The sequence below is a fragment of the Macaca thibetana genome, chromosome 17, assembly GCF_024542745.1.
Source record: "Macaca thibetana thibetana isolate TM-01 chromosome 17, ASM2454274v1, whole genome shotgun sequence".
NCBI classification, from domain to species: Eukaryota; Metazoa; Chordata; class Mammalia; order Primates; family Cercopithecidae; genus Macaca; species Macaca thibetana.
The window spans coordinates 57627990-57643842 of record NC_065594.1 but is presented as its reverse complement, the minus strand read 5'-3'; the positions used below and the strand labels follow the sequence as shown (position 1 = coordinate 57643842).

The 15853-nt window shown below is 38.8% G+C and overlaps 2 protein-coding genes across 5 annotated transcripts in view; one reads left to right on the top strand and one right to left on the bottom strand.

Moving 5' to 3' along the window:
• The window catches only part of SLAIN1 (SLAIN motif family member 1), a 66076-nt gene extending 57387 nt beyond the window's left edge, over nt 1-8689 (bottom strand). For 2 of the 4 annotated variants that reach the window (XM_050766456.1, XM_050766457.1), the window contains exon 1: nt 7815-8689. In XM_050766456.1, the coding sequence (XP_050622413.1) occupies nt 7815-8449 (635 nt within the window). In that variant the 5' untranslated portion in view covers nt 8450-8689. Of the gene's footprint in view, nt 1-7293; nt 7704-7814 lie in introns of those variants that run through there. The other 2 variants (XM_050766459.1, XM_050766460.1) reach the window with 2 other exon arrangements.
• The window catches only part of MYCBP2 (MYC binding protein 2), a 1055480-nt gene that overhangs the window by 393495 nt on the left and 646132 nt on the right, over nt 1-15853 (top strand). The window lies entirely within an intron of this gene.

Sequence of the window (15853 nt, the reverse complement as noted above, 5' to 3'; positions counted from 1 at the left end):
ACTCGTTAGAATTCTGGTCCCATTTCTCTCTTTATATTCCTAGAAATGACTGCCTTGCTTACATCTCCTAGAAGGATAGAAGGTTTATGCCTAGAGAAAAAGATGAATCCAAGAGAAGACCTAGAGATACTTGAATGTGGGCTGGCTACCCATCCAATCACTAGTAAACTGCACCAAGGAGCTCCATCCATGGAGAGCTTCAGATCAGCTTCAATACCTCCTTTGGGTATGAACAGACAACCAGTGACACCAAATATGTGAAATATTCCTTTTACATGAAACACCGAGACTAAAAGTAGAGGGGGTAAAGAGAACCAAAGAGAAAATGCAGGGAACAGATGAAAATTTCAAGACAAGTATAATTTATATCATCTAAGAGAAAATGTTACATTCACACACACACACACACACACACATGCACACACAAGCACACACATACACATGGATATTGGAAAAAAAACCAGTTTATTCATCCTTGGGAAATGAGACTATCATAGCAAAAACGAAAGAGTCAATAAATGAGTTTGGAATACAAGTTGAAGAAGTCTCCTGAAAAGAAAATAAAGACAGATTAGCAATGGGAAAAGACAGATAAGAAAATAAAGTGATTAAGCCAGGTAGAATGACCTACATCTGTCTGTTACAAGTTCTACCAAAAAAAAAAAAAAAGAAAAAAAGAAAATAAAGAAAGAAAAGAAAGAAACTGGAAAGTTATTCTGAAGAGAGAGAGGGAAAAAAAAAAAAAAAGCAAGAAAATATCCAGAGTGGAAGACAGGCCATGCAATTCTAGAGTGAAAGTGTGCACAAATGTCCGGTATACCAAATAAAATAACCCATACCAAGGTACAACATGACATTTTAGAATAGTAGAGATAAAGGAAGCAAAAGAAAAAGTCAAAAAAAATTAGATACCCAAACACAGTACACTCAATAACTAGAACATAACAGAAGCTAGAACAAAATGGAAAAATGCCTTCAAACATGAGGGAAAGGTTAACTTAGACTTTTATAGCCAGTCCAACTGTGAATCTTATGTAAGGGCAGAACAATGACATTTTCAAATATGCAGGATCTCAAAGTGTGCCTCTCATGCAGGTCTCCTTTCTTAGAAAGCTATTGAAGGCTGTGCTCCACCTAAAAGAATAAGTGAAATACAAAGGAAAAGGACTTAAGAAGAAGGGAATCCACATTAGCCAAGAAACGGAAAGAGTTCCCATGGCAATAGCAGTATGCATCCAGCCTAGGGGGCAAACTACTAGTAAAAACTACAGCAATGAGATTAAGAGTTTCAGAGGGGATAGCACTACAATATAAATTTTTTAAAAAGCGGATTTAACAGATTGCCAAATATTTATGACCTTAATGAGGGATTGTATGGCTCCTTTAGTGTGTTTGGGAAAATAATTTCTGATGGTTAATTAAAGAAAGTGAAGAGGGGAGAAGAAGGGCCATTACTAACTGTTGGAGGAACAAAGGGGTTACAGAAAATACATGTTTAACATGCAATTAACAGGACTCAGCTAGTAAATTATAATCATAATGCAGACATTAAATATAAAAGAAAAACCATAAAAACCATCATGAGAAGGAAAAAAATATATGGATATGGTAGTCGAGGGTGAGAGGAAGACAGCTAAGTTTTCATCTTTCATAATAAGTCCACAGATGTCTAAGATCATAAAAGTATAAAGACTGTTTAGGAAAAAGAAACCGCTAGAAGAGTATAAAGCGATGCCTATGTGAAGGACTCAGCAGGAGAAGGGAGTAGAGGACTGCTTCCTGTAATAAGCCTAACGAAAGGAGTTTTGAAAACCACTTACATGTTATTTATTATATTATTTTGATAAAACTGTTGAGGTGCTATACAAATGTATGGCATTAAGATAGAAGTGATCATTTTCACTTCTGTCTTAATGCCAGTGGGCAGGATAGCTTTGAGCCTAGTGTTTCTATGACTTGGCCTAGAGCGGGATTTAAAGACAGAAAAAGTCCACAATAACCCTGAATGTTTCCAATGAAGTATGACAATTGTCTAGAAAAAAAAAAGTCTCAGTTATTCTCAAAATATTTGGTTCTAAAGTCATCTTTTTGCAGATAATACAAAAAAACTAGTTATAGAGATCATGTGGCTAAAAACTCCTTGAGTACAACACAGCTCCAAAATTAGATAGGCAAGGTTTAAAAAAAAAACAAAACTGTATTTCTCCTATATAGTTCTAACCTTCTAAAGAGTCATTTTAAAAATCACTTTATTCATTGTCATTAGAATGCAAGTAACATTTACAATATCCTATCTTGCCATCATTAGTGCATCATACATTCTGACTTAAAAAGATTTTTTCAACTTCAGTAGTTTCATTAAGGGTATATTGAATTCTGGCAAGAATATCTGAAAAGTCCTGATCTAAATTTTCAGAATTCTTCAAATTATGTTTGAAATATAAATTTCAAACTACTATTTGGAATGTCATTCCAATTTTCTTTAACTTTTCTTCAATTGCTTCCAAACCACACACACCAGAAACTACTATCCTTCTCACAGAACCCAACCCCTTCTTTTCCATACACATCACATTCTACGCTGGGAGACCAAAAATGACACAAAGCCTGTGATAACCCTGAATGTTTCCAATGAAGTGTGACAATCGTCTGGAAAACAAAGTCTCAGTTATTCTCAAAATACTTGGTTCCAAAGTCATCCTTTTGCAGATAGTACAAACAACAAACGGTACAGCCATACATATATACAAGTATATATATATATATTGTGTGTGTGTATTTAGACCTGCTACTGAAAAGTATATGTGGTAATTTTCAGACAATAATTTTAAGAGCCTTCAATCACTGCAAGTTTTATTTTAAGAAAAGCTGAAACATCAACACTAATAAGCACAATCAACAAATCTTTAGTTCTCTCTAACAGTGTTTGAGTCACTGGCACCTGCTAGGATCAATCTAGATAGCCGCTACAATACTTAGTTCCAACAGTCTCTTAAAAAGATAAATGAAGTTCAAGCTTTACTTACTAAGCTGTCCTATAACAAACTTTCCCTCCACCCCCAACCCTGACTCACCCAGTTAGAACTAAACTATTTCAGCACCTCACTTCAACATTTAAAAGTTACGTATCTCAAACACACGTCATACACTTCAGTCAATTCCATTTGCTCCTACAAAACATTGTACATTTTCAATTAGCACTGTCAGAAAGGGAAGCACCCTCTGGTCTTTTCACTGAAAATCAATTATGCAAAAAACAGTTTAGGTGGTCTAATTTAGCTGTGCCATATGTATACTACAAGGTGTTCAACAGCTTTGATGAAAAATTGGCAATGATATTAGCCAGCTGTCTGGGATCTTGGTATTACATGTGGAAGATGAATATCTCATTCATTAAATTTCCCTTAATTTGTACAAGTCACCATTTTTCCTTTTATAATTAACAACTTTTCTATTGTCTTTCCCAGTTGGGAAAGTTTAAAATCCTTGCCACATCCTGTTTATATAGTCTCAATGTTCTGCTAATTGTCATTCTACTAAAATAAAGCCTTCTTACATGGCTGTATTTTATATTGGCTGGCTTATTTTCATCGTGGCATTTTCTCATATAGAACCATCTTCCTGGCTGAGGTGTGCAAGACCTAACTTCCCTTCAGAGTACTATACTATCTTCAGTGCTTTTCCACCTGCTTTCTCCATTTTGCTTTCAAACAGTAGAGAGTTTTGCTAACTTTGATCATAATGCAAAAATATGTTTAATATTTTCACATCCGTAAAACTGAAACACATTTAATCAAAGCAAGCATTGTATTATAAGATATGATAAACTCTGATTTTCTATTCTACTGCACTTCACTTTTTGAGAATGCTGGTCAATCCACTAAATTGACTTTATAAATTTGCTAGTGAGTTACACAGCTTGCTCTGGGGAAAAAAATGTATCAATTGATGTAAACACTTCTGAATCTGGACAAATAATCTGAATTTTAGTCTGAACTCCATCAGTAACCAGAAGAGCTTACATAAGCCATTTCGCCTCAGAGCTCCTGTCCCTCAACACTGAAATAAGAGAGCTGAAACAGGTCATAGGAAGATCTAGTATGCAGTTAGCTAACGGCTCCCATTGCCACTTCAGACCACTCTAACTTACTCTGTCCTCTGGTGCTTCACAGTCTAGTGACATTGGGACAAATATGAATCTTAAAAACATTTCTTCCATAAAGACAGAAAAAGCACCCAATTACACTGTGTCCCATGTATGCATGGATATTTTAGTCCCTTTGAGCTTTTTATTTGCTTCTGATATTGAGACTTTTCCCTTTTCCTTTCTAGCCAATGGCCTTCCAGAGACCTAAGCCTATCAAATTAGTAAGATAACTGAGGAATCAGTATAGCAGGATGAGAGTTTTACTATAGGGCCATAAGAGGACTTAAGAAATCAGGTTCTGGAATTGCCATCATCTTTAACTTTCTGAGACACTTAATTCCAGCAGTACTGTGCTAGGATAATCAGGTAGTATTAAGGCAACATTCAAGACTTAAAATTCAATTAAGATAAATATTCAAAGAAATAAGAATATTGCTTCATCAAAGTTTTTTGTTAAAAGGGAAAGCATAACATGCCATTGTCTTTAAAGTTTTTTTTTTTTTTAAAGATACTCCTTATAGGTTAATTATTCAGAAAAAAGATCTCAAAGACCTGGTTAATCATTAACTAATGAACTATCATAAAAAGATTGGTTCTGTTAGTCACGATTTTCCTTATACACGTAATTCTTAACCAAAATTTTGTCCAAGTTGTTAATAAAAGGAAAATAATGTATTCTAAGGTTTTATTAGAAAATATATACTTAAAGAATAGTTAAAATATTCAGTGATTAATCTACATTTGTAAACTTTCCTGAACACATGACATTTTAGCAGGAAGTACTATTCTGAATAAATAAGCAAATAAATTTTGTTTAACCCATTAGGATGAAATCATAATAAAAATGCATGAAAAACTGTGGGTGATACAGTTAACAGTAACTTGTTCCTTAATATTGTTACTCTAGTAATGATGCCATTGTTACTGGGAGACGTGAAGTCACATGAACACACAAATGTCCAAGGTATGTTCAATGAAAGGCAAGCATTAAAAAAAACTGATGTGTGTATGTTTGTATATTGATTTGTGTAATTATATTTTTTATCTTGAAAGATCTACAGAGTATTAACAGGGTGAATTCTGAGTCACGGTAATAAACTGGGGACAAGAAAGAGAATTTTTGTGACCTTATACCTACGTCTATGTTTTAGTTTTTTTACAATGAACATGTAAAACTTGTAGTTTTAAATATTTTTAAAATAAGGTACTATATACCCACTCCAGTTGTTGCTTAATAAACACAGGAAATAAAAGTAAGTTGCCATCCTGCAAACATATCAGGGAATCCAAACGAACAGCACTCTATTTGTGAGACCACACGACAGGGACACTATAGTCTACAGTGATAAAAGAACTTCAGAGTGCTTTGCAAGCATTAACAAGTGGGTTAAACTTTTAAAATTAAACCCTGTTGATATTTTCTTCATCAAAAAGATTTGCAATACAAAAAAAAAAACTTGATGCATAAAATGTACTAATGAAATAAAATTATGTAAATCAGGTAACTTTAAAATTTTTAAGTCCATCCCACTAAGATTAATGAACCCTCCTTGTTTTTCCACCTGGAATTCTAATCCCAGGCTTATTTTCAGGAAGATTTTCTGCCATTTGTCTCTAGAAACATTTGTAAAGCATTAAGGCTTTGATTTATTCACCTGTATACTTGTTGAATGAAATACAGCCTGCTTCAACTTTGATTTGCTTCAAACCATATGAAGAGTTAATATACTAATACCACTAAGAAGGTGATTTCTGTTAAAGTTGGTTATTTCAATGCTATTCGGACAAAATTAAACTATAAAAAAAAAGCCTAGGTACCAAAATACTAGCAATAGAAGGATGCTAACTACATATGACAGAAATCCATTCAAAAGAAGAAAAGTTATTAATAGATTACTAATCTAATAAACAAGCAATATCATAATAAATTTTAAAATGCAAATATTTTAAGCATAAAACTGATCCCATATAGCTCCCCATCAAAAATACAAACAAGTTTCCTTCCACTGTTTACATACATACCATAAGAAAAAGGCTAAATAAGGACTAAATCAACCTAAAATAATTTGAAAGTGGCATAAGGGCTGAGAGTTATTAGTGAAATCTAAGGACCATCATGAGAGCATTTTCTAGTACCACATTCAGGTTGAAATTGAGATTGTAATATACCCCGGGCTTTATGGAAATAAGGGTGCATCTTTGAAAGAATGGCTTAAAGTTCCAGAAAGTGATGAGTTGTTTGTTTTTTTTACACCTTGAGCTACCTGCACAGCTGCCAAAAAGTGTTAAGGTGGATGATGAATACGCCTCTGAAAGGCTTACTACAGCTCCATATATTTTGATTCTTGAATCAAACCAATTAACTAATGCACTTTACAGTTAGAGCTCTCACATGGTAGAGTGTAAGGCAAGCTTCCCAACAGGAAACCAGTAAGGATCTCCATTTCCCAATCCCTTCCATGCAATCACGCAACAGAGACACAAAGTAATGAAAACCCAGCTTGCAAAAACAGAAAGGGTCCTACATAAAAAGGACCTCAGGTAAAGAAGGACTAAAACTATTCTTCATGCCTCTGCAATGTAGAGGTGAATGCTGCTCATTTTCCTTGCAGGAACCCAAGTTCCATCTTATCTGAAACATATCCTATATATCTGGTGACCACAGAAAATGGGAACCAACCAAAAGAAGTGAGTCGTGAAATGACTATTACCCCATGAGCAAGCAGCAAGAAACATACATCATAAAGGAATTGGATGCCTCCCCCTAAAGTTACCCATTCATGAAAAGTAGACAGTGCTAACCAGATGTCAACTGAATAAATGCTGTCAGCCTCAAGTTTTCTGATAACCAAGCTAAAAAGTTTCCAAGAAATAAGAAAATAAGGCTTCTCTAATCTCACTTTTCTTCTACAGTTTAATTTTAAAACTTAAAGACAGTTCCTTGGTGCCTAGGTTTAAAAAAAAAAAAAGTCCCTCCCACCTGTTCATTCCACTCCAAGAAAAGTCCTCTTTATTGGCACTATTTATGGGAAAGCCAGTGAGGTCACCCCATTTTAAAAAACAAGTCAGTCTCTGAAAATAAGATTTCAATGAAAATGCAGCGCAAAAGGGCACACGACTGCAAAATTCAAACAGTAAGAACGAACCTCTCTGTAAAGAGAGATCCATCACTGCGCGGCTTCCGATGCCACCCGAGGAGGAAGAGCACGCAAATCCTGTCCATCGTTCGTTTAAAACGAAAGAACAGTAACAGTCGCAGACAGAGACCAACCCCTACCATCCCCCGTCATCCCTCCGAAAACACTGGGGAAAAGAGCAGCACGGAGCAAAAGGACAAGATGTCATGGATTTTGCACTTAATGCTAACGAGGAGCTTGGGACCCAACAATCAGCAAACAGCAGAACCCAAGATCGGGGGCGGGAGGCGGGGTGGGGGGGGTTCATCCGCAGTCGGAGCGATTAGAAAACAGGTTTCTGCCTTCGTGAGAAGCCTCATCGTGGGAAATGTCACCGCCTGGCTCGACACCTGCTGGATCGGCCCCTCCAGGAGCGGCGGGGAGTCACGCCGGCAGCCGCAGGGGACCCCCCGTCCGCCCCCGCCCCCGCTCCCCGGTGCCCGCAGCCCCCGAGGCCAGGGTCTCGGGGAGGGAGCGGAGCCAGGCAGTACCAGGTGTAGTCGTCCTCGTCCCGCCAGGCGGCTATGCTCTCCAGATCCAGCAGTTCCACCTCGTCCAGCAGCGTGGGGGCCGGCGAGGGCGGCGCTGCAGCTCCCCCCTGCGGCGTCCCCGCGCCCCCCGGCTCCGGCCCGCCACCGCCCGCGCCGAAGAAGCCCGCTGCCGGCTTGAAGTAGACGAAGGGCGCCTCGGGTGGCTGCGCCAGGCTGCAAAGCAGGGAGGGCGCGGGGCTAGGCAGGCAGAAGGTGCCCGGGAACGCGGGACTGGAGCCACCGCCGCTGCCACTGCTGCTGCCGCCACCGCCACCGCCCCCCGCGCCCAGAGCCAGCCCGAGCCCCAGGCCCCCTGAGGCCGCGGCTGTGACCGTGGCGGCCGGGGGGCTCCGAGGACCCAACGGGCTGCAGGCCCCGGCGGGGGGCGGCGCGGCGGGCGGCGGCGGCGGCAGCAGCAGCAGGTGCGGGGCGGCGGCCGCGCTGGCCGCTCGACTCCGCAGCTGCTCGTTCTGCTTCTCCAGCTTGCGCACCAGCTCCTGCAGCTTCTTCACCTCCAGCTCCGCGTTCACCACCGGCCCGGAGCCCGCTCCAGAGCTGACCCCCGCCGAGGCGCATTTCACCTGCTCCGCCATCATCTTGGGCCCCGAGGGCGCCGCGGCCGCCGGGGAGTACGCGCCGGCGCGCCGGCTCCTCGGGCCACAGGGAGGCTACGGCTCCTTCCCTGCCACCCCAACCTGGGGGGCCGACCACGCGCGGGCTGAGGCCGAGCCGGCGGTTCGCATCAGCACCGGGCCCTCGCCTCCGGCCGCAGCAGCCACCACCAAGCTGATCTGCACATGCTCAGTGCGTCCCTCCAGTCCCCTGGGCGTCGCGGCGGCTCCGGGTTTTAGCTGCGGCCCCGGGGCGGGGCGGGGCGAGAGCGCCAAGGGGGCGGGGCGGGGGGGGGCGGAGAACCGTGGGGAAGCCCACCCAGGGGGCGGGGCCGGCAGCCCTGGTGGGGGCCAGGGAGCCGCACCCACCCTTGCTACCTAATCTCAGGTGCCTGATTGGACCTGGCCTGAACTTTCCCGCCACAGGCACCTCCTGCAGCTGCTGGGACAGCGAACTGCGCGGGTCTCTGAGCCAGGTGCGGGGGCCAGGGGGGTTCCCAAAAAAGCAGCTGCAGGTGCTGGCCCTTGAGGAGTGCACCTAGGGCCCGCTGGTTTGCTTCCTTCCCAGCTCTCTGTTAGGCTCCATGACAGCATTTAATACTCACTGACTAACGAATCCTATAGAAAACTTAAAGGCTGGGGATCCTTATTCTGAAAATCGACAAGTGGATAGGTGGAACTGAAAGGCTTTGGGACGATGCCACTCATGTACTCATGGGTAATAGGCAAACAAAATGGTGGGAGACAGGAGGCCGAGAAGAGAAGAAAGCCCTCTCTCTAAGAGGTAGAGTGGCCAGCTGCTAAGGAAACAAGTGTTTACTTAAGTATTTATTCTAAAATAGTCAAATTTGAACTGTTACCACCATTGTTTGCCACAATAAAAGAAGAACTGCTTTTTTTTTCATGTTATGTATATTCACGCATTCTCCAAACAAAAGATCTTTGAGCACCTACTCTGTGCCAGGAACCATTCTAAGAGCTCGTGATGCGGGCAGTGAGTACAATAGGCAAAAATGGTTATGGAGAGAAATATGAGTAAAATTGTTTAGTGCGCCTTCTGTTAAATAATGTATGAGTTATTAAAGGCAGTCTTGCTGGGGGAAAAGCGGAAAGCAGAAAACCTCAGAATTCTACCCAATACCCTTTAATCTCACCTGCAAATCTGCTATTTCTTACCACTTGGAAACCATGAGCAAATCTGCTTTTTTAAAAGAGGTTTTAAGCAGAGGAATTTAATCGAGTTGTCTTCAATGAATACTGACTTAGCATTTTGAGTGTTTAACACAATCAAAGGAAAACCTGAGATTATATTATAAGAAAAATTACACCACTGGTTCTCATCCTCAGATGATATACTATCTAGTGAAAGTCCTTGCTAGGGACTTTACATACCAATCTTTGTGACAATGTACCTCGTTTCTCTGGAACTGCTAACACATTGTATCTATTGGTTTTAGATATGGTTTTGTGTCTTCCTGCTCAGAAACACTTGTATCTTCTCAATTGTTAATCTACATCTCTAGCTTCTGTGTGCAGGGTGGATGTTTTGCATTTAATATGCTTGGTGAGACCTTCCCTAAATTAGATAAATGCGTGTGATGACTCCCTTAACCTTCCCGGTATCCCAGCTTGCTAGCCCACCACCTAACCACCTGTATCACCCATCACCTTTCCAAGTTTCGGTCTATCTTTACGATTTTTTTGGTTATTACCAAAACCTGGAAAAGTGGAGTTATACTACTGAAAGTCCTAAGTAAAGAATCTATTGAAGGATTTTTCCCGCATGCTCAGTGGCAGATGCGGGTAGCAGTATCCCTGCAACACAAAGAAAGGGAGACGACAGACACAATGAGAACAAAGAGCTGCTGGGTCCCACACTAGAGAAAGAAATTGGGAATAGGCACATAATAGTGAAGACAACAAGAATTAAGATGTAAAGAAAAGCAGTCATTTTACTGCACAATTTATATACACCCTAAGAAGGAGAGAAACAGACAGCCCTATCCTCGTTCATTTACCCAATATGGTCTATATACATCCAACAAGCAGTAGTCAAGCTTTTGAACCCTGTTTTCTAAGTAATAATTATCATCTTTGTTCTTTAAAAAGAAAGCATGCATTGAAATTTAGACGTAGAAAAGAGGTGAAACATTGTTTAACAATTCTAGTCTGCATTATTCTTCTGAAAAGACAAATTTGCCCTTTTCCTACCTGTTTTAAAAGTGTGAAATTATTTGTGTCCAAAGAAAATTTAAATAATGTTTTTGCTTTCTCTTAATGCCCCTCTTTTTTTCCCTTTTGTGAATTGCACATGTACACACACCAGAGACACTCAAAATGCACACTGATTTCAACTTGGTGTCCCCAGGCTGCCAGTCTCTTTAACGTATAATTAAAGAGGTTGATGGTGTCAAGGTTTTAATTAAGCAGTCTTGATTTTTTATTTTGATGCAAATTAGTAAGCTTTGTGTTTTGAAAGAGATTGCATGCTGTAGTTGCTCAATTGTAGTGTTTTCATTTTAAATAAAATATGTAGGTGATTTCAGAGGTTTACAAAGAAGATATGAGAAATGAAAGTGCATGTCTCATTTAAAAGTTTGTGCTTTAAGCATACATTTGATGCACCGTACGGTAATGTGAAACATCCACATATCACACATTCAAAACTGGATAAAGAAATGCACATTTCTCTCTATTAATTACACTTCAGAACTACCATCAGTCTAGTGAATTTTAAGAGAGAACATGAACTTATTTTAATTTGTATTTTTCACATATATTTCTAATAGTGTCTATGAATATTAAATAGATAGAGCAACAGAATCGCAAAAGCACCGTAGGTTCTTCTTGAGTATATAAAAATAATTCTGCAAGGAAACTGAGAAATAGCCTGTTATTATCCCAGTTTTACAGATGAGCTTACGAGGTTATGTTACTGCCCAAGTTCAGTCATGAAAATGATGGTTCTTAGCAGTTGCTAGTGGGCCAGAGTAAAATTTCTCCTAGAGTAAGATTCATATGTTTAAATTTTGCAATCAGTACAGCTGACATACCCTAATATGAGTACTACATTAATTCAAGTTTATAGATCCAATTACTGCAAGAAAAGAAAATAACCTAATGTGTTAAACTAAGATCAAAGATCCCCAACTGTATTTTCAAGTCGATTTGAACCACAAGTTTGAGTGATTCTTATGCCTCTTCATGGAGAGTCCTGTTTATACATACAGAATAGACTTGAACACTGCAGGTCCCATTGCCCGTGTGCAGTGCCTAGCATAGTGTCTAGCACATGGCAAAGAAATACTCAAAAAATTTTAAAGGATGAATGAATCAATAAATAAATCCTCAAGTTCTAGCTGGAATTTAGACAAACACATAATTAGCTATTTCCATAAACCTCATTTATCATAAGGTAACAACATGGGAAGACTAGAGGCTTTTTGCAGATCCCATAATAATCAATTATTTTACTTCTGACCCCGTTAATAGCCAGGAAAATACTTGCTGCACCTAATGTGTTATATTTTAATGTAGGGAGATTATGGAAAGAGAAAACAGAAATACAAGAAGTCAGAATTTATTTTTAAAAAATCCCTGTGTGAGTTGCTCCATTCTAACCCCACCCAACTCTACTACTCATATTCATGCCCAAACTCACATAATTATACCCTATAAAGTCACATGTGGTGGTAGTTACAAGAATAATAATAGTAATAATAATCATTCTGTTGATTTGTCAAGCTATACCTGTAAGAGCCCCTTTAAATAAACACTCATTACATGTCTATTATTTTCAGGTGCTAGATGAGTTTTAAGAAGTGAGTAAGAAACCAGTGTCTCCACAATCAAGAACTTATCTAGTTGAAGAAAGAAGCATATAAACAACTAACTATAACACAAAAAATAGTATTACGTATCATAATGAAAATATAAATGAACAGCATAAGGAGTGATCAAGAAGGAGCAATTCAGCTAAAAATTTTGGGAAGGCTTCGAGTAGAAAATAAACATTATTTCAACCAGGCACGGAGGCATGTGTCTGTAGTCCCAGCTACTCAGGAGGCTGAGAAAGGAGGATTGCTAGAGCCCAGGAATTCAAGGCCAGCTTGGGGAACATAGTAATACTTTATCTCTAAAAGAAAGAGAGAGAGGAACAAAGGCAGGAAGGGAGGAAGAGAGGGAAAAAAGAAAAGGGAGGAAGGAAGGAAGGAAGGAAGGAAGGAAGGAAGGAAGGAAGGAAGGAAGGAAGGAAGGAAGGAAGGAATCCATTATCTCATTTGGATCTCCTCATTTAAGAGAATTCATTATCTCATTTGGTTCTCCTCATCAAGCTGTTAGGTAAGGCATCAGGGCGAGTGTGATATTCATTTATCAGTCCGCATGGGATGAAAACTAGGATATAGTACCCAGCTCTAATTCTTAATCAATATCCTTTCCTCTGTGGTCGATTTGTTTTGTTTTTATGAATAGCTCACATATGTACTACTGCCATTAGAAAGAAACTTTCTACAATTTATCTTAGAAGCTATCTAGTGCTTACTAAATGCCAAGAATTGCTCTAAACCCTTTCCATGTATTAAGTTATTTAATGATCAAACAACTCCTTGAGATACTTATTTTATAAATGAGAAAACTGAGGCACAGAGAGGTCAATTTGCCCACAGTTACCCAGCCATAAGTGGCAGAGCCAGGTTTTGAAGCTAAGCAGTCTGATTTCAGAGTCCAAGCTCCTAAACTGTAGTATCTCTTTTTAGGTCTTAAGCAGCACCAAGCAGAGTACTCTGCTCTGGTCCTTGTGGCTTTTAAATAAAAACTATTGACTAATGCAAAATCAGTCAATAGAATGCCTTGAACAAAGTCTGATTCATTAACAGGCAAATATTACTGGAACTTTAAAGGTCACCAAGCACAGATTAGAAAACAGTAAGCTTCCAAGATCAACAAAGTTCCCAGTGCTGGTACAACATTTTTGACAGTACAATGGCTATTCATTCAGTGTGCATTTCTGAGCAGATGACTAAAACAGCCTAAATTATCACTGTCCTATTTTGCATTTCTAGCCATTTGGATTATTCAAAGGTCAATACCACTTTTAAGAATACGTAAAAGAAACAATGCCACGAACTATATCAAACCCAAACAGATCCAATACTGGTTTTGGAAAAGTTCAAAAATTAAAAAAAAAAAAAAAAAAAACAAACCCATCAGGGACTTTTTTTAAAATCTGAAACTTTTTTACCCAAAGCAAATAGACATTTTTGAACAAGATTTGCTTTTCTTAAAAATAAGTGCCCAAGATTAAACTTTGAAAAATAACATCTTACATAAAAGCACCTTTATTTTTCAAAATTTAACTTTACAGAGAAGAATGAATTCAGTATAATTTGAATCTAGCTGGAAAAATATGGTAATTTATCCTACCATCACGTTGGCTATGTATTCTAAAGCTTTTGAAACTATTGGGATTTAGAATTATTTATTTTCTCATTTTCCTCAAATGTTTCTCTCATCATAAAAGTCAATGTGGTCGATTTTTTTTTCTTTAATTGAAAAGGTTTCGTTTTCTTTGATAATTTACAGAGCTTTTATAAAACTCCTCTGAAAAAAGAAATTGCCATCACACCTAAGTGTTACAAACAAAAGCTAGAAATCATTTGGAAGTCTGTGTGACATGGCAGGGCAACAAGCCCTCCTGTTAGTGGATCTTTTTGTTCTCATAACAGAATCTGACACAGGTGCAAGGACATGACTCTTGGAATCTAAGTAAATTGCAATGGAAGGCAGCCCACAGAAAATAGTACACCATTCTCTTCGCCAAATCCTCACATTCTGGAAGTTATAAGTCAGTTTCAGAGAAATTGCTGCAAGTTTATTCAAAACAAACCTTCAATTAGTGCATTTTCATAGTCTGTGCACATAATGAATTTTCAGAAAAGAGTAACAATATTATAGAGGGGTGATCTGTGTTTCAACTATAATATCTCGTCCTGGATCCTTCACAGAAACAATGATTATAATCCTGTCAGAGAAGGATTGGGTCATTGTGATTACAGATATGTTTTTTTTTTTTTTAATCTTCAGGAATGTGTTTTTTTTATTTTCAGAAAAAAAGATATGTGTCAATTGTCATAGAATATGAAAGCTGTCGTTGTCTTCAAATCAAAATGCAAAACGTTCAAAGATGAAAGGTTCTGGTAACTAAGGGATGGTCAAATTGGTAGGATAAGGGAGAATTAAGACAGAGTACAGTTTTCCAGATTTATAACCAGATGAAAGCCTCTGTTTTCAGACTCTGAGCTTTACTTGATGGTATTTATAAGCAATTTGTATTAGTACATGGAAACTGTGTCTGAAAACTCTGATACTACTAGAAGACTGGAGACAGAAAAAATAACAAACACACAAACAAAAATCAGTAAATAGTTAAATTACTAGCTTAAAAATCAATTTATACCTGCATTTTTTCTTATATCTCCCTTACCTCTGGGTCTGTTTCCTTATAAAAGTTATTTTTACATGTTTGTTTGGTGATTAGGCCAACAAATGGCAGATGCCTATTGGAAGAAGAAAATCTAAACTAATTCAGCTTTTAGAAGACAGAAATCCAGAGAATTACTGTGGAAGCCTAACTTGAAAATGAGATGGTGACCTCAGTCCCTTTGATGCTGCTACACTGCACATGTGGACAGGCAGAAGGATGGTACGGACTCAGGGTTCATCTTTGCTCCTGTGCATGGCTGAGAGAGGCTCCATCTCCATGCTTCTGACAGTGCTAAGGGAAAAAAAAGTGATCTGGCCAAGTGTATTGTAGCTCATAAAGCTCCTGCCTAAAAGTGGCAAAAGTTTCCTCCACTCACATTTCATTTACCAAAACAAGTGACATGGTTACAACTAACCTCAAGGGAACAGGGATATGCTATGGTACCATATGGCCAGAAGAACTGGAAATATTTTGTGTATAGCACTGCCTACTACAATAGGTCTTTTACATAAGTATTTCTTGTTACGGAATAAACTGAAGGCTAAGATTTACCTAAAACATTTTGGATGATTCTCATAAATTTTGTACTTTTTTTATGTGGTTGTTTGGCTATGAGTTCTTTGTTATTGTGTGTTTGGCTCAGCGTATTATGTGTGTATATAGTTTAAAAATCAATCTTTTACTATTGTTTCCTAATTTAATTGCATTGTAATTAGAGATTATGGTCTGTATAAATTTGATTGCTTGAAATTGATGGGACTTCCTTTGTGGCTTAGTAGATTATGAATATATGGAAATGTTCCATTTGTACTGGAGCAGCAGTATGTCTACATTCTATTTGTTAGGTGCAGGCTATCTACACACATATATAATTCATATAAATATAAATATATGTATCTAAATAT